This window comes from Protopterus annectens, chromosome 12.part0 (genome assembly GCF_019279795.1).
Source record: "Protopterus annectens isolate FY-2018-M chromosome 12.part0, PAN1.0, whole genome shotgun sequence".
Classification (NCBI taxonomy): domain Eukaryota; kingdom Metazoa; phylum Chordata; order Ceratodontiformes; family Protopteridae; genus Protopterus; species Protopterus annectens.
The window spans coordinates 5,101,663-5,125,862 of NC_056746.1; the positions used below are offsets into that span (position 1 = coordinate 5,101,663).

At 42.8% G+C, this 24,200-nt stretch overlaps 1 protein-coding gene across 1 annotated transcript in view; it reads left to right on the forward strand.

The window, feature by feature from the left end:
• LOC122817306 (serine/threonine-protein kinase SMG1-like) overlaps positions 1-24,200 on the forward strand; it is a gene marked incomplete in the record, with an annotated part of 2,898,779 nt that overhangs the window by 2,777,069 nt on the left and 97,510 nt on the right. Inside the window, 1 exon segment of the mRNA XM_044090530.1 lies at positions 17,674-17,901. Coding sequence (XP_043946465.1) covers positions 17,674-17,901 — 228 coding nt within the window.

Genomic DNA, 24,200 nt, shown 5'->3' on the forward strand with positions numbered 1-24,200 from the left:
GCTTGGTTAAAAGATCAACCTCTACCAGATCATGTAAAAGGCAAAACTTCTGGATGCACCTTTGGAAAGAGAACAAGCTTTTGGTGCAAATGCTAAGGATGTGTTAAAGACCATCGAGAAAAAGCAAAATCAGTTCAGACTGTCAAAGATTTCCTCCAGGTTCAACCCCCAGATTCAGTAGGAATTGGCCTTCAAAAACTGGTCCTTTCCTAATCCAGAAAAGTTTCAAAGGGTAAGAACAGGCGTGGCGAGGAAGAGGCCAATACAGAGGCCCTTACAGGGGCGACAATGGCCAGGAAACCAAAGAAGTGACACAGGGGTTTCCTGCCCACAACCAACTCAATGACTTTCCTCTACTACCGCCTACCAGGGAACTAGAAGCTCCCTTTGGAAATTATCTCTGTTTCAGAAAACTGGCACAGATTGACAAAGGACAAATGGATTTTGGACATTATAGACCGAGGTTACAGGTTTCCATTTTCATACCTTACCAAGAAAACAAGGCATGCCAAACCTACCACAAAATCAGAGGGCAGAGGCTATCAAGCAAATCACTCTGCTGCTTCGGATGAAAGCAAGAGAAAGAGTTCCACAACAAGAACAAGACCAGGGTTTTATTCAAGACTGTTCCTTGTTCCAAGAAAAAACTCAATGGAGACCAATACTGGACTTGTCCGCATTAAACACCTTTCTCATAGTACCAAAGTTCAAAATGCTGACTCTACAGCAACTCCTTCCCATGCTGGGCAAGGGTCTTGGCTGATTCCCCTGGACCTCAAGGAGGCATACCTGCATGTCCCTATCAGACACAGCTGCAGAAGATACCTCAGATTTCTTGCGTGGCCAGATCATTATCAATTCTCAGCATTGCCATTTGGCTTATCTACTGCGCCCAGAGTATTCACAAAATGCCTGGCTTCAGTAATTGCTCATTGCAGGCTCCAGGGATCAAATTTACCCGTACCTGGACGACTGCCTCATACAAGCGGACGACAAATTGATGTTGACAAAACTTGAATTATGTCATACATTATTTCAAGCTCTGGGATACACAGTCAACTTCCAAAAGTCAAGACTGCAGCCATCCCAGCAAATAATCTTAGGAGCCAAACTAGACACAGCCTCTCAGATGGCTTACCTGACAGAAGACAAGCAAGAGAAGTTAACTCATTACTTCAAAGGTTTAGCAAAACTCACCCAGATGACTGCAAGGAGATTCCTACAGGCCCTGGGTTACATGGCATCCTGCATTCTACTGGTTCCATTAGCAAAACTACACATGAGAAAGCTTCAATGGTACCTAAAAAGCATTTGGTCTCAACACAGCAACAACTTGGAGACAATCATACCACTCATTCCATGCCTACAAAAGGAATTCCTATGGTGGGCCTCGGTGAGCCAGGAAAACACAGGTATGTCATTCAAAAAACCACAGATAACACAGACCATGACTACAGACGCCTCAGACCTTGGATGGGGGGCGCACATGGAAGGCAGGTGTATACAAGGACAATGGTCTCCAAAGGAAACACATCTGCATATAAACCAAAGAAAATGCTGGCAGTAATGCATGCCACCGAGGCTTTTCAACACCAACTCCAGCAAGGCCATTTAATGATACGGACAGACAACACCACTGTGATGTGGTACATAAACAAGCAGGGGGGCACCCACTCTTACCCCCTTTGCAGACTGACAATGCAGCTTTGGGAGAAATCACTGAGCCTAAACATCCAGTTACAATCCCAGTTTGTTCCAGGAAAAGACAATGTGTTGGCGGACAGCCTAAGCAGGAATTTCACAGATCCACAGGAGGTTACATCCAGGCTTCAGACAACTCACTTGACATGGGGCAGGCCAGAAGTGGACCTATTTGCCTCTCACCTCAAAACCATCTTCTACAAAATTTTGCACAAGGACATACCATCCCAAAGCTTGGAAAATAGATGCTCTCATTCAACTGGAACTCCCTAGCAATCTATGCATTCCCACCTCTGCCACTGATGACCTCAGTACTAAAGATCAAAGCAGAGAAGCCCAAGGGATCATAATAGCTCCAGACTGGCCAAGACAACACTGGTACCCACTACTACAGCATATGTCACACCAGGAGTGGGCCCTCCCCATGGCCTATACTTTTGACTCAACACAATTTACACTGCATCCAAACTTCAGACACTGCAGCTAACAGCCTGGGAGATCCCATAAATAACTTCAGCTTATCTCTCCAAGGAAGTTCAGTGGATACTAACAGAGGCTCGAACCATCCACCAGAAAGGTTTACTTAGCAAAGTGGAAAGATTCAGCATTGGAATACCAGCAAGGGACATGATGCATCATTGTTGAACATCCCACTCATCTTGGAATATTTGGCAGATATGTTAAAGAACTCTCATATTCTTCCATAAAGATACATGCATCTGCTATTTCAGCTAGATACAACACTGATCCTCCTGTTTTCTCATCCTTACTAAGACAATTCCTCAGGAATCAAGAACATTAAGCCACCAAGAAAGGCCCCAGTGCCAGCCTGGGACCTCAATTTTGTCTTAGAAAAACTGACTCTACCTCCTTTGAGCCAGCAGCTTCAGTTGACTTGCAATTCTCTCATGGAAGACAGCTTTCCTGTTGGCAATTACCTCAGCAAGAAGGGTTTTGAGCTACAGGCCCTAATGGCAATACCACCCTTTATTATTTTCAGAGCCAGGGTTTCATTAAGCACCAACCCTACTTTTATGCCAAAGGTGGTATCTAGGGTTTCTTTAAATCAAGCTATTCATCTGCCTGCCTTCTTCCCCAATCCTGAGAATAAGGGGGAAAGGCTGTTGCATACCTTGGACATTCACAGACAACTTCGATACTACCTGGACAGAACCAAGGCCAGTAGGAAGTCTGAACAACTTTTGTAGCTTGCTGCATTCCAAGGAAAAGCAATTTCAAAACAGACTATTTCAAAATGGATTGGACATTGCATCAGATTCTGTTATTCCTTTCATGGAAAGACTGTTCCAGCCAATGTCAGACCACATTCCACCAGAGCTACAGCCACCTCTACAGCATTCTTAAGAGGGGTGCCTACTAAGGACATTCTAGAAGCTGCTACATGGAGCTCCGTGCATACATTCTCCAAACACTACAATCTCCTCTATATTCCAGATCCAGAGCAGGCTTTGCTTCAGACCTGCAGGATTTGATTGCCACACCTTCTTTTTCCTAGAGCATTCCTCCTCCCCCAGCTAAGCTTTGGTATTCTACCCATATGTTATGACTGCAGTTGCATTCTTGAAGGACATAGTACAGTTTTGTACCTACCATAAATGTAGATGTCCGATACATGCAACTGCAGTCGGATTTTCCCTCCCTCCATACCCCTCTATGCCTAGGGTCCACTCCTATCCCTGTTACTCTTAGCTGGGGATATCTGTTATGGTGTATTTGTTTTATTGCTCATTTATTGGTTTGGAATCCTGTTTTGTCTTCCAATTTGATTACAGCCTTCCTTGGAGGGCACCTGGCATCTGGGGCAAGAAACACTGAAGAAAATGGCGTCGGCTGATGCTTATGTACTCCAGCCTCTCTGACGTCGGAGAGAAATGCGACATCAGCCAACGTCGGACCCAGACTTTGGAATCCGGCCGACCGAGGGCTTGCTGAGGCAGGACAACCCACATGTTATGACTGCCGTTGCATGTCTATCGGACATCTACATTAATGGTAGGTACAAAACTGTACTTTTTGGATATTGTGGATGATGCTTTTTCGGAGGCTAACTTGACCCCTGACTCTCTTCCTCCTGCTCCTGTTAAGCCTGATAGATATTACAGGGTTCCTGATTCCCACCAGTTTTTATACAAGAACCCTACTGCTGACCCTGAAACCATTTCTCAGGGTCTTAAGGGAGTTAAGGCTGCTTCTGCCAAAAAACCCATTCCCACTGAAAAGGATTCTAGATCTTTAGAAAGATGGGGCAAAAAAGTGTACACTTCTGCTACTATATCCATTAGGGCTTTAAACTGTCAGTTTCATATGCTGAAATACCAGCAATTTCTCTTGTCTGTTTTAAAACAAAAGCTTACTTCCATTTCTGCCTGTGCAGATGATAAGGAATTACATGACTTATTGCATGCCACTGAACAAGTTGGGAAGCATGGTTTACACTGTGGATTTGATGCCTTGGAGGCTTCTTGTAGGGCTGCTGCCTCCGGCACAGTTATTAGAAGGCATGCATGGCTAAAGGAACAAAATTTGCCAGAACAAGTAAAAGCTAAATTATTGGATGCTCCTGTTCAGCATAATGTTTTGTTTGGATCAAAAGCTGAAGAGGTGATTAAAAAGATGGAGGATAAGGCGAAATCCATGCAAACAGTTAAAGATTTCTTACAAGTACAACCACTTTAGCAGGAATTGGCCTTCTAAAAACTGGTCCTTTCCCACTTCAGACAGGCCTCAGAGGGGTAGATATAGACGCTCCCGAGGAAGGCCTCACACTCCTCTTATAGACCAAGACAGTGGACTGCTTCCACCCCTAGGGGAGGAGAGGACAGGTCACAAACTCATAGGAAACAAACTCAATGACTCCCTCTGTTGGGCTGCAGGAACTTCTTGCCTGGAAGCCCTCTCGGAAAACTCTCTTTTTTTATCAAAATTTTACTCGTGTAACCCAAGACAAGTGGGTTCTGGATGTGGTTTCAAGAGGTTACAAATTCCATTTTCATACCTGCCAAGGAAAGCGGATGGCCAGACCTTCCAAAACATCAATGGACAGAGGCCTTAAACCAGGTGGAAGCTCTTTTGGCTATGAAAGCCATAGAACTGGTTCCACTTTCAGAGATGGGACAAGGTTTTTACTCAAGGCTCTTTCTAGTCCCAGTAAGCAAAATTCATGGAGTCCCATCCTGGATCTGTCAGTCTTGAACACCTTTCTAGAGATTCCAAAATTCAAGATGCTTACTCTACAGCAGCTACTTCCAATGCTGTCCAAAGATGCATGGATGGTAACTTTGGATTTAAAGGAGGCATATTTACACATTCCCATCAGGCGGGAATGCAGAAAATACCTCAGGTTCAAGGCGGATCGAGGCACTTTCAATTCTCTGCTCTGCCCTTTGGATTGTCTACTGCAGGGTCTTCACCAAATGCCTGGCTCCAGTAGTAGCTTACTGCAGACTCAAGGGAATTCAAATTTACCCTTATCTGGACGATTGTCTAATTCAGGCAGACAGCAAGGATTCAAGTTCCTGGGATTCTCTGCAAACATAAAAAAGTCAAATTTGAAACCCTCACAACAGATAACTTTTCTGGGTGCTCTTCTAAACACCACAACCCAGATGGCATTTCTGACATCCGAAAAACAATTACAGCTGGCTTCAACTTTCAAAACCTTGGCAACTTTAACTCGGCTATCTGCAAGGAAATTCCTGCAGGCTTTGGGTTACATGGCCTCCTGCATCCTTCTCGTACCATATGCAAGACTACACATGAGGAAAATACAGTGGCACCTAAAAAGTGTATGGTCTCAGCATTGCCACAGTTTAGAAATACTGATCTCCGTCCTTCCTTGTCTTCAAAAGGAATTCCTTTGGTGGTCCAGGGCATGTACTCTAAACAAAGGAAAACCCTTCTGTCTGCCTCCTGCCACTCAAATTCTAACCACGGACTATGCTTGGGGGGCCCATTTTCAGGGCAACTGTCTGCAGGGCCTTTGGACAAAGGATCAGAAGCACCTGCATATCATTTTAAAGGAAATGTTAGCGTTCAGAAAGCTCTATTGGCCTTCAGATCTTCTACAACCAGGACAACTACTAAAAGGACAGACAACACCACAGTTATGTGGTACATAAACAAGCAAGGGGATCTCATTCCTACCCCTTTGCAGACTAGCCATGGATCTATGGAACACAGCTCTAGCTTGCAATCTGGACCTTCAAGCTCAGTTTCTACCAGGAAGCAAAACTTCCTGGCAGACAGTCTGAGCAGAAACCTTCGGATCCACGAGTGGATGCTGGACACCAAATATTCAGGATGATAGCAGTCTGGGATGTCCTCACATAGACCTCTTTGCATCCCATCTCAATCATCAACTACAGAATTTTTGCACCAGGACTTTCCACAAAAGAAGCTTGGAAAGTGGATGCCCTATCATTCAGTTGGAGAAACCTCTTGGGATATGCCTTTCAGCCTTTTCCTCTTCTTCCACGGGTATTATTAAAGATAAACCAGGACAAGCCCAAGATGATAATCTTGCTGGCCCCAAATTGGCCTCAACAGTTTTGGTATCCAACTCTAAAAACCCTATGTCTGGAGCCCCTTGGGTTTTACCTCAGTCTCGAACCTTCTGTCCCAACATCAGGGTCAGGTTCTACACTCCCATGTCAGAACTCTCAGCCTGGCGGCCTGGTTAATCCAGGGCCTTTGATTTCTTCTTTCCCAAAGGTTATGGATGTCATTTTAGAAGCCAGACGTCCTAGCACTAGAAAATCTTATGCAGGAAAATGGAAAAGATTTTGTTCCTGGATGCAGGCTCAGGATTCTGATCCTCTTCTTCCTAACATTCCTTTAATTTTACTTTACTTGACAGATCTCTTACATAAGGGTCTCTCTTTCTCTTCCATTAAGATACATGCCTCTGCTATTTCTGCTCATTATAATACAGACCCTCCAATCTTTTCCCGCCAGCTCATGAGACAGTTTCTCAGAGGAGCTAAGAACTTAAGACCTCCTAGATCTCCTCCCATTCCTGCTTGGGATCTCAACTATGTTTTGGAAAAACTAACCCTCCTTTTGAGCCTGCTGCTTCTTCTGACATCAAGTTTTATCTTGGAAGACAGCCATCCTGTTAGCCCTAACCTCTGCCAGGAGAGTTTGAGTTACAAGCTCATGGCTGTGGAACCTTATATTATTTTTCATCAAGACAGGGTGTATTTGAGGACTAATCCTACCTTCATGCCTAAGGTGGTTTCCAAAGTGGCTTTAAATCAAACTATCCACTTGCCAACTTTTTTCCCCACTCCTCAAAATAAAGGGAAAGGATCTTACATTCCTTGGATGTACACAGACAGATTACTACGTTTTACCTGGACAGAACCAAGGACATCAGAAAATCAGAACAATTGTTTGTTTCTTATGCTTCAAGTTCCCAAGGTAAAGCCATTTCAAAACAGACCATTTCTAAATGGATTGCTCATGGAATCAGATTTTGTTATTCACACCATGGAAAGCAAATCCCAGGGAGTATAGGACTCATTCCACCAGAGCTGCTGCCACTTCTGCGGCCTTCCTCAGGGAGTTCCTACCAAAGACATTTTGGAAGCTGCAACTTGGAGTTCAGTGCATACTTTCTAAGCACTACAATCTACCTCTCTACTCTAAGTCTAGGGCAGGCTTTGCCTCTGCAGTCTTGCAGGGCCTTTTAGCCACCCTTCTACTTTATGACCACCTCCTCTTTCTGCTTTGGGATTCTACCCTACAGTCATGACTGCAACAGTGAAACACGATGAACATAGTACAGTTGTGTACACCTACCATAAATGTAGATGTTCGAGTGTCTTCACTGTTGCAGTCTGTCCCTCCCTCCTGTCCCTCTTATTTTTACTTTGTGTGGTTCCTTTTTCACCATTCTTCTGAGGTGTATTTGCAAAGGTTTGGGACCTTTCTCATTTTGGGACTCCTGACATCTGGGGTAAGAAAAACTGGAGAAGATGGCGTCGGGTGTCAGCTTTGTACTCCTGGCTCTGGACGTCAGGAGCATGGTTGAACACGCGGACCCGGACTTTGGGATTCTGGCCGACCGAGGGCTGTCTGCCGGCAGGAACCCTACAGTCATGACTGCAACAGTGAAGACACTCGAACATCTACATTTATGGTAGGTGTACACAACTGTACTTTCCCTTCATGCTTCCCATGAGGATATTCATTTGGCTTCTATTTGCTCAGTGGTCCATGCAGAATCTATCTGTCACAGATTCTCATCACAGAGACCTACAAAAAGGATTTACAATGGTGGCTTCAGTCTACACTGCATAGGCACTTCATCCTTAACCAGTAGCCAGTGACCATGGATGCTTCCCAGATTGCATTATTTGACAGACTATTCAAGAACTTGCAGCAACCCAGTGCCATCAACATTATGCGAGTTGCTTCTGGCTTCAACACTTCAGGACTCACTACCAACGGGGCATGCAGTTCAAACAGACATGTCCTTGTGGTACATCAAAAACAAAGGTGGAACCAAATCTTATCCCTTGTGTGAGGCTCCATATGGAAGTGGGTGTGTCATGTTTTTCTGCTTCCACGACATTAAATCAACTTGATAGCAGACAAGCTAAGAATTCTGATGCAACACAAGTGGTCCCTGAAGCAGGAAATTGCAGTCAAATTTTTAGCCAGCTCCTTTGCTCTTTTATCCATCAATACCAATGCAGCTATTTTGCCCTGGTCCAAACTGGGACAGTTGAGATGCACTTGTTCTACAGGGCTTCTTTATGCCTTTTCCCCATTTCCTCTAATACTTAGTTTTTCAGAAGCACAGTTGCTGAGTTAAAACTAATTCTTCCTTACTGGCCTCATCAGATTTGGTTTTCCTGTTCCATCTCAGGAAGAGCCTTTAATCCTGACCCAGTTCCAGATCTTGGCACATCAGTCAGGGGTCATTATTAGACCCTGGCTGACAGCTTGGTTTCTCCACTTGTTTAAGGCTTCCTGACATTTCCCCAGCAGTAAAATTGTTGATCTCTTCCTCCCTGGTCTGCAACAAGAAAGATTTATGCCAGCAAATGGAAGATTCTCTTATTCAGCCAAAACCATATTGACTCTCTTACTGCACCCATTTTTTCTGGAATTCCACTGGGACTTGTAAACAGCTGCAGCCACCTTTGAGTTCAGCTGGGCTATTTCCAAGAATGTTAGAAATGGGCAACATTATGTCCCACAGGTTATGCAAAAGCTTTCCTAAAAGATACTATCCTCTTGAGACCTCTAGTAAGAGAACCACCTCCTCCTGGGATCTAAAGTTCTGCCTCCATGATTCTCTCCTTTCAACCAGCTGCTACTTGTTCTCTGAAGTTCTTGACTTGAAAACAGTCTTTGACTGCCATTCTCAGCTGGAGGTATCAAATTACAAGCTCTCCATTCATCCCCTTATTTAATTTTTTCACAAGACAGAGGTTATTTCAGAACCAATCCTCCTTCTCAAGAGTTTGCTCTGAGTCAAATTTAAGTCAGTCAAACTGTTTCTTCCCTAGTCATGGCAGCAAGGCAGAATATAAACACCAACTGGATGTGCACAGGACAGAATTCAGAAAATCCCCAGTTGTTTATATCATTTTCAGAAACAGTACTTCAGTCTCAAAAGTAACTCATATCAATGCTTACGGACACCATCACTTATGTTTATAGCTCAAATTGCAAAATACCACCAGGAAAAAGTGGACATTCCACTAGGCATTATCTACCTTTGGGGCATTTCAAGACTGCCTTTGGACTCAATTTGTTCCAGCTACTTGGGAATCCTTGTGCCTTCATCTCTCATTACAAGGTAGATGTACCTACAGCATCTTTGTTCCACTGTTCTGAAGAGTTTATTCCTGAGCCACCTGCTGTCTAACACCAAGAATGAAGAGATAAGGACACATAACATAAAGATGTACTCACAATTTAAAATTTGCTGTCCATAATCTCGCTTCTTTCTTCATCCCTTTTCTGGAGGATTAAAGAATTATCTGGATTTGGTTATATGATATGATTCCTTCCCTGCCTGAGTTGGATAGGCTTAGGGTCTATTAATGTTGTTTTCTGGTAGCAAAAATATATATATATATATAATATATATTTATTTTGGTGTGTGTGTGTATAATAATATATATATATATATATATATATATATATATATATATATATATACATTTAGGTGTAGTATATATATATATATATATTATATATATATATATATACAAATATTATGTAGTATATATATATATATATATATATATATACATATATACATATATATGTTTAGTCTGGTGTTATGGGTTATCACAAATGAGATCTGGGTAAATTTCACATGCTGGGATGTCTAGCCTAGAGCCAGTGGCAGTTCTTGAGCTTTAGAAGGCATATTGCTCCTTAAAACAAGCAAGAAGAAGTAGATCATGGACAACAAACATGGACTTATGGGAGTACATAACTGTTTCACCTATGCACTACCAATTATAACTTTTGATTAAGCATTAGTAGTGTTATGCAGATCCTTGTCAACACCCCAAAATAATGATGTTCTCAAAGTAGTTGATGACAAAGAAAAGGTCCTCCACTCTTTCTACAGTTAGTAAAGTACAATTGCACTAAAACAAATAAACACATTTAAGCAGCCAGATGTCGCCAGGTTTGCTTTAATGACTGCAGATACTACATTGGTGCCCAGTCTGCAATTTTGCAGTCTCACTCAACAGCTTGTCCCCTGCAGACTTCACCCTCCCTGTCAAGCTACTGTATTATGAATACAAAGACAAAGGTGGTAGGTGGATTTTAGAATAGCTTATGATGTGGTAAATTCTGTCAAGGCTGAGTTAGAAGACTGAGAATGTATAAAAAGATGTTCACTGGCTAGGTACAAGGTCTTGGGAAGAGGCAACAACAGAAGTCCAGTGTACTGCATAAGAAAGTGCTTACATTTACCAGAAGATACCATGAAATTTCACACTACAAAGAAAGCTAACAGAAGGGCAACAAAATGACAACCTGGAGGAAGAACTTGGAAGGAAAAGATAACGTATCAGAAAGTGAAACACCAATTTTGGTACATAGCAAAAGGAGGAAAGAACTGACAGAACTGGCCAAGCTAGCAAAGATGAAAAGAGTCCTAAGACTTGGGAAAACTCTGATACAAAAGCATGAGTTTTGTGTTCACTTATGCCTCAAAAAGATGCAAACTGCCAGCCAAAAATAAGCTCCTCAGCTGTAATGGTTTAAATACTTTGCAGGTGGCTGTACACATCCTGCTACTTATGCACTCAAGGTCCACCTCATGAAGTATGAGAATTTTCAGGGATCCTATAATCTAGATGTATATAAATCATATCAAATAGTTTTGTAAATTCACTTTAAGTGTCAAACAGAACTTTTTACTCTTCCACACCCTAGGTGTGAAGGCAGAGGTATTAATTGTGTGTGTTCTTAACTTTTCAAAAGGAAAGGAGAAGGGAATGTAGTCTCAGGAGAGATTTAAAATAGGAAAATAATGGACAGACCAGAGTAGGAGAGATGACCTAAAAACCCCCTAGTTGATGCACAAAGACAGATGAGCTGCCCAGGAGACCTCAGTCTACCAGTCCACTTCTGATGGGTCAGATCACTAGCTAGTGCAGAAGAGCTTATAGAAGACAGCTTAGTATTTTCTAATCCAGAGTAGGTAAATGGTCACCACAGCTCTAACTTGTAATGGTGCTTTCAAAAAGCAGTTACCAGGCAACAGAGCAAAGACAAGAGGCTTGAATTCAAGATTTTATTGAAATGGGAACACTTCCAAACAAAATCAAGAGTATGGGAAGCTAGTTGAAGGATCGATCTTTGAACCCATTTGAAATGGGATTGATTTCAAGAGGTTGAGCAATTGTACTTTAACTGTTTGCAGCAAGGCATAGTTTCCTGGTTTTGGTGTCAAAATGTGGCATCTGCACTCTTTGAGATTGCTAAATTAACAGTGAAAGTAACATTTAGAAATTGATCCATTTTACTGCAGGATGAAGAAGCAGCATTGGCAGATAATGAAGATATTCCTTATGAAGGCAGTGTCCTCACTTTTGGTAGAATACAAATCAGGCAAGATAACATCAGACTGTATTATTAACAGTAGTTCAGGCCATGGGACAGGTCCCAGTCAGAGCATGTGGAGATGCTGCAGGAAATCACCCTGTCCTGAAGGAACTGCACAAGTGAAAGGTAGATATAAAAACAGTTGGTCTTCTTGACTGGTTCCATGTTCATGGACTAGCTTTTTTTCTTTTCAGCATCTACAATGTTCTTGACTTTGCCTCTCCACTTGTCACAGAAGCTTCAAATGGTTATTGCAAGCCCTGCTTGCTTCTGTTTATCAGCAGGCTTTCTGCAGGTAAGCACTGAGGGGTAAAAAGATGTAATCAGATTTAATATGTAGCACTGTTTTCCTGAAATTACTGGAAGCAGTCTTTCACCAAAGCTGAAGCTTGACATGCTTTTGCTGAACAGCTGCAGGCTCTTCCCAGCCAGTGTTTTCTTCACCACCTTTTCACATTGACTTCTTTCTGGTTCTCAAATTTCTTCTTTTGGCATACAGGCACAGTAAGAATGTTTCAAAGTGATAATTTCATTTGCTGTTATTTCACTTTCTGACTGGGAGATTTGAAATTGCTGTTGATATTGTGCAGCCATCTAGGAAGTCCAGCGTAGCATTATTGTTTGAAAGTTATCTAGGGAGGTTATCATTTTCATAGTTTAACTAGTATATGGGCCAGACAAAAGGAAAATAAACCTATCTTTTGACAGTTTATTACATAGGTTTCTCAGATAAAACGGATAATTCCCATGATGTCCTTCAAGGATGCATCTGCAGTCCTAACATATGGGTTGTCCTGCCTCAGGCAGCCCTTGTCGGCCGGATTCCAAAGTCTGGGTCCGGGCTGATGTCCCTTTCCCGGCGTCCAGCCTGGGGTATAAAAGCATCAGCCGACACCATCTTCTCAGTCTTTCTTGCGCGTGGTGCCGAAGCAGAAGCAGTTCGCAAGTGCCGGTCGCCAGCTCCTGTGTTTTCAGCTACTGAAGTCTTCAAAGCTAAGTACCCTTTGGGGACCTTTCTTGCCTCAGCCGATGTCAGATAAAAGTAAAGTTAATAATTGTTTAACTTGGGAAACAAATACCTCATAAGGATTTCCACTCTTACTGCCTACCTGCCTAGGCCCAGACACAACGTCGGCCTGTCAGCTTGTGCTCTTTCAATAAAGCACTCTTAGGCATCGGTCAGAGTTTGCAGATTATTTTGGGAAAGATTTCTGTTATATCATGCCGTCGGAGCTCCGACAGCACATTTACCTAAAAACGGAAGGATAAGGACCGACACCGCGGTCCCGGCTGACCCGCAGGCCTACCGAGTGTCTCTTCTGAGCCGGTTTCAACCGCTACAGACCGGCGACACGCTACTTCCCTCGGAGGCCAGCCTGCCGGTTTCTGTTCTCCCTCTGAGACCTGCAGGATATTTCTGACACCATTTCAGTGGATAAGACTACTCCAGCATGTGGGCAGGCCTCCAGTGTCTATGTCCATTAAGGCCTTCACGGGCTAAGGCTGCCAAACAGGCTAAGTCTCTCCTAAGATCTGTTTCTCAGGGATCCACTTCTGTTCTCAAATTTTAAGTTTGGCTGAGGACCTTATTTCTTTAAGGTTCACAGCCTCATCCAGACAGAGGCTCTCAGCCTCCTCTGACAAGAGGCCTAGGGTTGAGCAGGTAGATCCCAGTCCTCCGATGAGGCCTCAGGTGATCTTCAGACCCAGGAGGAGGCCTTCCCGCCTCTGAGGATTCTGATGCAGAGGAATCTATTCCCTCTGCCTCCTCCTGAGGAGTTTCCTTTGGGGAAACGCTTCATTCCATGAGGAACATTTCAAATGGCAGGGCCAGGAATCTCAGATTCAGGAAAAAGGTTAAGGAATTTTGCTACCTCAGCATAGACCCTTAGCTATTCCTCCTGTTTTAAATGTTTGATGATGTGTACTAGTCTAGTGTCTCCTGACTCCCTCCCCTGCTCCTGTCAAAGACAGGTACTACAGGGTCCCAGACACTCAATTTCTGTTCAAGGCCCATATGCTGACCCTGAAACTATTTCAGGGCTAAAGGGTTTCCTCCACTACTAAAACCCACTCCCTTCGAAAGAGTCCAGGGCTTTAGAGAGGTGGGGCAAAAAGTATATACATCTTCCACCTTTCTATGAGGCATTAAATTGTCAATTTCATATGATTCAGTACCAGGAATACATGTTGATGACTTGCAAAAAACTGGCTTCCCTGAACCTAGATAGAAAGTTGCAGGATCTGGTACATAACTACAACAGGTTAGCACCATTTCTTCAGTGTGGTTATGATGCATTGGAAGCTTCATGTAGAGCAGCTATGACAGGGTCATAGAGACATGCTTGGCTTAAAGGAACAACATTGCCAGACCATGTTAAAATTAAGCTTTGGATGCTCCACTGGAAACATAAGCTATTTGATGCTACTGCAGAGGTTTTAAAGAAAACAGAGGAAAAGGCAAAATCAGTACAAACAGTCAAAGATTTCTCCAGGTACAACCTCCAAGATTCAGCAGGAATTGGCCTTCTAAGCATTGGTCCTTTCCTGACACAGACAAATTTCAAAGAGGCAAAACAGGCGTGGCAGAGGTAGAGGGCAAACTAGGCTCCTACAGAGAGCCAATGGCAGCCTCAACCAGAGGTGGGGCAGGACCTTCCACTGCTCACAGGACAACTCAATGACTTGACTTTGACTCCACCATCAGGGCTCAATTAGAAGCACCTTTGGCGGAAAATTATCTTTATTCTCACAAAATTGGCACAATATTACAAAGGACAAATGGATACTGGACATAATAGACAAAGGATACAGATTCCATTTTCATACACTACCACAAGACAGGCATGCCAAACCTGCCACCAAATCAAAGGGCAGAGGCACTCAAACAAATAACAACCTACTTCAAATAAAGCAATAGAAAAGGTTCCTCCAGAACAAGGCCAAGGATTTTATTCCAAGACTGTTCCTTGTTCCAAGAAAAACCAATGGAGACCTATTCTGGACTTGTCCGCTAAATAACTTATTGTGCCAAAATTCAAAATGCTGACTACAGCAACTCCTTCCCATGCTGGGCAAGGGGTCTTGGCTGGTAACTCTGGACCTCAAGGAGGCATACCTGCATGTCCCAATCAGACAAAGTTGCAGAAGGTACCTCAGATTTCTTGCAGGTTCAGAGCATTATCAATTCTCAGCATTGCCCTTTGGCTTATCTACTGCCCAGAGTATTCACGAAATGCCTGGCATCAGTAATTGCACATTGCAGACTTCAGGGATACAAATATACCCCTTACCTGGACGACTGCCTTATACAAGCGGACAGCCAACAACTTGTTAAAAACTTGGACTATGTCATCTACCTACTGCAGGCCTTGGGATACACAGTCAACATTCAGAAATCAAGACTTGTACCATCCCAACAAAGTAGATCTTCCACTTTTTGTCCAGATATTTGAAACAGTAGTACTTCCACTTTTTTAGATTTTACAGTAGTTAATAGTGGTTATATAGTTAATTTTCTGGACATTAAATTAACTTGGGATCCAGAATTTAAACAATTTAACAGCAGCATTTTCAGAAAAATACTTTTTTTCCTAACAGCTATTTACATTGGACAAATAATCATCCTGGATATATAAAGCGTAATATACAAAGGGGACAATATAGTAGAGTTTCCTGGATGATTAGCGAAGAGGAAATTTTTAGAAAAGAAGTGGAATATATTACTAAGGTGTTTCTAGATTAAAATTATCGATTACAATTACTAGAAAAGACATTGAGAGAAATTATAGATAAGAGAAACGAGTGTTTTCCATCTATTTTAAAAGAAGGTTTCACTGTTAATAATAATGTTAATGACAAAATTTCTTCTAAAGTTCCACGGCTATCGTTAGAAATGTTTGTAGATACTTTTAGAGGCATATTTTTACAGGCATATAAGAGATCACCCTACACATAAATTTACATTTAGGGTAATTGTAAACTTAAAGCTAACCAGTAGGGGGGGGTGATATCAAACAAATCACAGAATTGGCTGAATCTAGATGGATCCTGGAATTGACAGCGCATAGGGATCCAGGGCTAAATGATGTGGTCCCCCTTAAGCCCACACTCAGTAAAAGGCGGGTTTTTTATTGAATTTCGATTGGCTATACTGTTTTTTAAATAGAACTGTTAAATGATGAAGTTTTATCTGAAGAAGGGTCAGAGTCCGAAAAGCTTAATATCATACTGTTTGTCTTGTATGAAAATAAACTGTGTTTTTATCTAACCAGCAGTATCCAGCAACGTTTTTTCGTTTTACTTTGGACTGCATTTTTTAACGTTTTGCTGGATTTTGGCATAGCATCGACCTTTTGCTTTGTTTTCTCAATCAGAAACATAGTTTCTGATAACTGGAAAATTATTAGCAGCCGTAAATATCTTGGGCAAGTGTTGGGAAATAGACCAGAATTTGTATACACTAAGGTTCATTTTCTTAAACTAATGTTAGATGCGACACCAAAGATCCTTCTGTTACAAGTAATAAGAACAAAGGGACTTATAAATGCAACGGGTGTTCTGGTTGTAGATGCATTTATAAGAGACCGTTTATGATGTCACATTTGAATTATAATATTTTTAAACATAGGTATACTTGTGAAGCAAGGGGGTGATCTACCTTGCTTTATGTTCTGGCTGGGATTCCTTCTATGTAGGGATGACTACCAGGCATCTAAGTGATAGGATTAAAGAACATTTAGGTGCTGTTAAAAGGAAGGACAAGAATAATGCATTCAAGCATTCTACTAATTGTAATAATTTTAAGAAGTTTTGTTTCACGTTGTTAGAACAAGTTAAAATAGATAAGAGGTGGTAACCTCAAAAATCAAGTTGAAACAAGGGAAGTTTTTTGGCAGATTAAATTAGGGGCAGACAGCCTACCTGGTTTGAATGAACACATTAACATCGTGTTGTCTAAGGAATAGGAAATTAGAGAGTTAAATTTTAAATGTTTTAACTTCAAATAGGCTTGTTAATTAGTTGCATTTAATGGTTTTATTGCTTATTGCACTTAAGTATTTAAATGCTAGAGCGTACTTTGTGTCTGTGTATTCTGAAGAAGTGTTTATGAAAGCGAAAATTAAACGTTTTTTACGCTAGTACCTTGTGGTGGTTTTCCTGTGATTCCTTGTGAATTTTGGATTTTACTTGATTAAAAAAGCCAGGCCCAGAAAAGTTCTGGACACCATAAGGATGTATGGGTGTGAACTAGAGATGGGTAATCTGACACGGAGAGTTTTCTGGGTCACTATTGAGGAATTTTGTGGCTGCTGGATGCCATTGCCCATATGTTAAAATGCTAAAATATTTTAAAAAGTCAGTGCATTTGACCGTGTCTGTGCATTTCACAGTATATTACATTGCTTTAATGTTGTATTACATGTTGCCAGAAAACTGTTGCAGTGAAAGCATACCTTTCAGTGTTCAAGAATTCTGGACAAAGCCATAATAATGAGAGAGAGGCTCAAAATCAGGGATAGATTAAGTATTACTCTAATTCACTCAAAAAGGTAACACAACAGGTTTTGCATCAACATGCATTTTATGAATAAGATTTATGAATCTCTAATCACTGATATTATTGCCTGAATATAATCTTCAGTTATTTACCAGAAAATCTAAAGGAACAGGGCAAAAATGTGAGTCACAGTCTGGGATATTCTGGACAACTGAGAAGTATGAATGAAAGACTTATTTTGTCAGCAATATTTATATTGCTTTAAATATATGTTGGCTTTATATTGCAAACAAGTTTTGACTTCTAGAAAATAACTGTACACTGTGTTCATTTTAGAAAATAACTACACTGTTCATTTTCTGCAGTCTGCAAACCTTGAACATCCTATTGGGAGTACTGAATGGCTTGCTTATGCACATAAGCAACTGACCCAAGAGATGTCAACTCAGAGGACAGTACAGGCCGAGAAGGAGCAGCAGATTGAAACAGTTTCTGAAACCATACAGACATTGGTAGACAACATTAAGTCTGTACTTACAAGTCACAACAGGCAACTGAGTGATGTCAAGCATCTGCTTAAAGCCATGGCAAAGGTAATACTACTTTTTATTCACTCTTGTTTTATTTTTTCAATCCCCTTTGACTTCAAAACATGCAGTTTAATAAAACAAGAATATAACAAAAAACAATTGTATTCACTGTCACTACAGATGTGTATTTTATTTTGCATTTTGATCACCAGCTGATCACACTGGAGAGTGTTACTATTGCTTTTGCAGTGAAGAGACCCAAGTAGAAGAATCCATTCAGTTGCAGCATACCTGCTTAACTGATTTGCAGCCCATCACTGTGTAATGGTGTGACAGCACTATGTGCAAAGGTGAAGACCATATGCTGTCAGAGCTGGAGCTAGACAGTATTACAGTATAATAAATCTGTGTTATTTGGCAGTGTAGCTAGAGACAGTCTTGCTTTTATTTGTAGAACCTTCAACTTTAACTTTTTAGTATGGGAGTTGCATTGAGTTTATGAAGAAGTGTTTCTCTCCTCCAGAATTTGGGCATTTGATACCTTTTGGGAGAGTGTCCTTAGAGTAATGGGGCACATTTGCTGACCACATTTTTAGCATTTTTGATAACTTCTGCTGTAGTTAATCAAGGACAGTTAAAAGGCCAAGGCAGGATGTTTATTATGATTCCTCTGATCAGGCTTCTGTTTCTTCAGTTTCTTCTTCTGACCAGGAATATTCTTTCCCTCCTTATGAGGATTCTGATGCTGAGGAATCCATTCCTTCAGCTTCTCCCCCTGAGGATTTCTCTTTTGGGGAAACTTTGCATGAAATGATGGAACATTTCCACTGGGAAGGACAGGAGTATTCGGAATCTAAAAAAAGACTAAGGGATTTTCTTCTTCTCCCCCAACATAAACCCCTGGCTATTCCTCCTGATGTCCTTCAAGAATGCAACTGCAGTCATAACATGTGGGTTGTCCTGCCTCAGGCAGCCCTCGGTCGGCCGGATTCCAAAGTCTGGGTCCGACGCCGGCTGATGTCGCATTTCTCTCCGACGCCAGAGCTTGGAGTACATAAGCATCAGCCGACGCCATTTTCTTCAGTCTTTCTTGCCGCTAAGGTGCCCGAAGCAGAAGCAGTTCGCAAGTGCCGGTCGGTCAGCTCCTGTATTCTATGATACCGGTCATCAAAAGCTAAGCACCCGCTGGGGACCTTTTCTTGCCTCAGCCGATGTCAGAAATTACTGAAAAAGTTAAAATTGTCTTTTGTGGTAAACAAATACCTCATAAGGATTTCCACTCTTACTGCCTCCCTTGCCTGGGCCCAGACCACGCACGCCTCGCCTGTGTAGCCTGTGCTCGCTTCAACAAGCGCACTCTCAGGCGCCGGGCGGAGTTCGCTGAAGATTTCTTCGGCGATAATTTTGCTTACACCATGCCGTCGGATCTTCCGACATCGCAAACTCCCAAAAAGCATAAAGACCGGGACCGACATCCTCGGCCCGCGTCTACCACCGACTCCATGCCAAAACCTAGCGCGAGTGCTCCGTTTCCCTCAGAGACTGTCTCTCCACCGCTCTGAACCGAAGACACCGCATTACCGTCGACTTCGATTCCAGACATTACTCCAACACCAGTTATAGATTTTCATCCGGATACCGAAACCGAGGAAATGCCCGAGACCATTGCTGTAGACAAGGTCACTCCTGCACGTGGAGCTGCTAGGCCCCCTATGGCCATGTCTATTAAGGCCTTCACTTGGGCTAAGGCAGCCAGCAAAACAAAGCATATTACTTCTAAATCCTTACCTCAGCCGACTCCGGAGACACAAATTATGTCCATGGCTGCTGATTTAATTTCCATGATTAGAGGTTCACAGGCCCATCCTGACAGAGCATCCCAGCCTCCTCCTGATAAAAGGCCCTGGGTTGAACCCTTTGACCCTACTCCTTCAGATGAATGTTCTGAGGGCTCTGTCCACTCTGATAGCCAGAAAGAGCTCTTCCAGACCTATGAGGACTCGGATGCAGAAGATTCCATCCCTTCGGCCTCCCCTCCTGAGGATATTTCTTTTGGGGAAGTTCTGCACACCATGAGGGAACATTTCAAGTGGCAAGGTCAGGAATATTCTGATTCTAGGAAATGCCTTAGGACTTTCCTTAAGAAGCCTCAGCACAGGCCCTTAGCTATTCCTCCTGTTCTTGATGTTCTGGATGATTTGTATTCCGACTCTAGTGCTACCCCTGATTCTCTTCCTCCTGCTCCAGCCAAGCCAGACAGGTATTACAGGGTCCCAGAAACTCATTCCCATTTATTCAGGGCCCATACTGCTGATTTGGAAACTATTTCACAGGGGCCTAAAGGAGTTTCAGCCTCCACCTCAAAAAAATCCTTTGCCCTCCAACAGGGAAGCTAGGTCATTAGAGAGATGGGGCAAAAAGGTTTACACATCCACTACCTTATCTATAAGAGCTTTAAATTGCCTTTCTCATATGTTACAATATCAGGATTATCTCTTAGAAGATTTACAAAAAACATTAGCTTCTCCTGATCCTTTAGACAGGAAGACTTTGCAGGAAGCTTTACATAGCACTCAGCAAGTAAGCAATCACTTCCTGCAGTGTGGATATGATGCACTGGAAGCTTCATGTAGGGCAGCTATGACAGGGGCAGTGATTCGTAGACATGCTTGGTTAAAAGATCAACCTCTACCAGATCATGTAAAAGCAAAACTTCTGGATGCACCTTTGGAAAAGAGTAAGCTTTTTGGTGCAAATGCTAAGGATGTGTTAAAGACCATCGAAGAAAAAGCAAAATCAGTTCAGACTGTGAAAGATTTCCTCCAGGTTCAACCCCCAGATTCAGTAGGAATTGGCCTTCAAAAAACTGGTCCTTTCCTAATCCAGAAAAGTTTCAAAGGGGTAAGAACAGACGTGGCTGAGGAAGAGGCCAATACAGAGGCCCTTACAGGGGACGACCATGGCAGCCAGGAAACCAAAGAAGTGACGCAGGGGTTTCACCTGCCCCACAACCACAAACTCAATGACTTTCCTCTACTACCGCCTACCAGGGAACAACTAGAAGCTCCCTATGGAAATTATCTCTGTTTGCAGAAAACTGGCACAGACTGACAAAGGACAAATGGATTTTGGACATTATAGACCGAGGCTACAGGTTTCATTTTCATACCTTACCAAGAAAACAAGGCATGCCAAACCTACCACAAAATCAGAGGGCAGAGGCTATCAAGCAAATCACTCTGCTGACTCGAATGAAAGCAATAGAAAGAGTTCCACAACAAGAACAAGACCAGGGGTTTTATTCAAGACTGTTCCTTGTTCCAAGAAAATAATCTCAATGGAGACCAGTGCTGGACTTGTCCGCATTAAACACCTTTCTCATAGTACCAAAGTTCAAAATGCTGACTCTACAACAACTCCTTCCCATGTTGGGCAAGGAGTCGTGGCTGATTACTCTGGACCTCAAGGAGGCATACCTGCATGTCACTATCAGACACAGCTGCAGAAGATACCTCAGATTTCTTGCAGGGCCAGAGCATTATCAATTCTCAGCATTGCCATTTGGCTTATCTACTGCGCCCAGAGTATTTACAAAATGCCTGGCTCCAGTAATTGCTCATTGCAGGCTCCAGGGTATACAAATTTACCCGTACCTGGACGACTGCCTCATACAAGCGGACGACAAATTGATGACAAAAAACCTGGATTATGTCATACGATTACTTCAAGCTCTGGGATACACAGTCAACTTCCAAAAGTCAAGACTGCAGCCATCCCAGCAAATAATCTTTTTAGGAGCCAAACTAGACACAGCCTGTCAGATGGCTTACCTGACAGAAGACAAGCAAGAGAAGTTAACTCATTACTTCAAAGGTTTAGCAAAACTCACCCAGATGACTGCAAGGAGTTTCCTACAGGCCCTGGGTTACATGGCATCCTGCATTCTACTGGTTCCATTAAAAAAACTACACATGAGAAAGCTTCATTGGTACCTAAAAAGCATTTGGTCTCAACACAGCAACAACTTGGAGACAATCATACCACTCATCCTATGCCTACAAAAGGAATTCCTATGGTGAGCCTCGGTGAGCCAGGAAAACACAGGTATGTCATTCAAAAAACCACAGATAACACAGACCATGACTACAGACGCCTCAGACCTTGGATGGGGGGCGCACATGGAAGGCAGGTGTATACAAGGACAATGGTCTACAAAGGAAACACATCTGCATATAAACCAAAAGGAAATGCTGGCAGTAATGCATGCCATCGAGGCCTTTCAACACCAACTCCAGCAAGGCCATTTAATGATACGGACAGACAACACCACTGTGATGTGGTACATAAACAAGCAGGGAGGCACCCACTCTTACCCCCCTTTGCAGACTGGCAATGCAGCTTTGGGAGAAATCACTGAGCCTAAACATCCAGTTACAATCCCAGTTTGTTCCAGGAAAAGACAATGTGTTGGCGGACAGCCTAAGCAGGAAATTCACAGATCCACACGAGTGGAGGTTACATCCGAAGGCCTTCAGACAACTCACTTCGACATGGGGCAAGCCAGAAGTGGACCTATTTGCCTCTCACCTCAACCATCTTCTACCAAAATTTTGCACAAGGACATACCATCCCAAAGCTTGGAAAATAGATGCCCTCTCATTCAACTGGAACTCCCTAGCAATCTATGCATTTCCACCTCTGCCACTGATGACCTCAGTACTACTAAAGATCAAAGCAGAGAAGCCCAAGGGAATCATAATAGCTCCGGATTGGCCAAGACAACACTGGTACCCAATACTACGTAGCATATGTCACACCAGGAGGTGGGCCCTCCCCCAGTGGCCTATACTTTTGACTCAACACAATTTCGAAACACTGCATCCAAATCTTCAGACACTGCAGCTAACAGCCTGGGAGATCCCATAAATAACTTCAGCTTATCTCTCTCCAAAGAAGTTCAGTGGATACTAACAGAGGCTCGAAGACCATCCACCAGAAAGGTTTACTTAGCAAAGTGGAAAAGATTCAGCAATTGGAATACCAGCAAGGGACATGATGCATCATTGTTGAACATCCCACTCATCTTGGAATATTTGGCAGATATGTTAAAGAACGGCCTCTCATATTCTTCCATAAAGATACATGCATCTGCTATTTCAGCTAGATACAACACTGATCCTCCTGTTTTTTCTCACCCCTTACTAAGACGATTCCTCAGGGGAATCAAGAACATTAAGCCACCAAGAAAGGCCCCAGTGCCAGCCTGGGACCTCAATTTTGTCTTAGAAAAACTGACTCTACCTCCATTTGAGCCAGCAGCTTCAGTTGACTTGCAATTTCTCTCATGGAAGACAGCTTTCCTGTTGGCAATCACCTCAGCAAGAAGGGTTTCGGAGCTACAGGCCCTAATGGCAATACCACCCTTTATTATTTTTCATAGAGACAGGGTTTCATTAAGGACCAACCCTACTTTTATGCCAAAGGTGGTATCTAGGGTTTCTTTAAATCAAGCCATTCATCTGCCTGCCTTCTTCCCCAATCCTGAGAATAAGGGGGAAAGGCTGTTGCATACCTTGGACATTCACAGACAACTTCGATACTACCTGGACAGAACCAAGGCCAGTAGGAAGTCTGAACAACTTTTGTAGCTTACGCCCTGCAGTCCAAGGAAAAGCAATTTCAAAACAGACTATTTCTAAATGGATTGGACATTGCATCAGATTCTGTTATTCCTTTCATGGAAAGACTGCTCCAGCCAATGTCAGACCACATTCCACCAGAGCTACAGCCACCTCTACAGCATTCTTAAGAGGGGTGCCTACCAAAGACATTCTAGAAGCTGCTACATGGAGCTCCGTGCATACATTCTCCAAACACTGCAATCTCCCTCTATATTCCAGATCCAGAGCAGGCTTTGCTTCGGCAGTCCTGCAGGGTTTGATTGCCACACCATCTCTTTTCTAGAGCATTCCTCCTCCCCCAGCTAAGCTTTGGTATTCTACCCACATGTTATGACTGCAGTTGCATTCTTGAAGGACGTAGTACAGTTTTGTACCTACCATAAATGTAGATGTCCGATAGACATGCAACTGCAGTCGGATTTTCCCTCCCTCCATACCCCTCTATGCCTAGGGTCCACTCCTATCCCTGTTACTCTTAGCTGGGGATATCTGTTATGGTGTATTTGTTTTATTGCTCATTTATTGGTTTGGAATCCTGTTTTGTCTTCCAATTTGATTACAGCCTTCCTTGGAGGGCACCTGGCATCTGGGGCAAGAAACACTGAAGAAAATGGCGTCGGCTGATGCTTATGTACTCCAGCCTCTCTGACGTCGGAGAGAAATGCGACATCAGCCAACGTC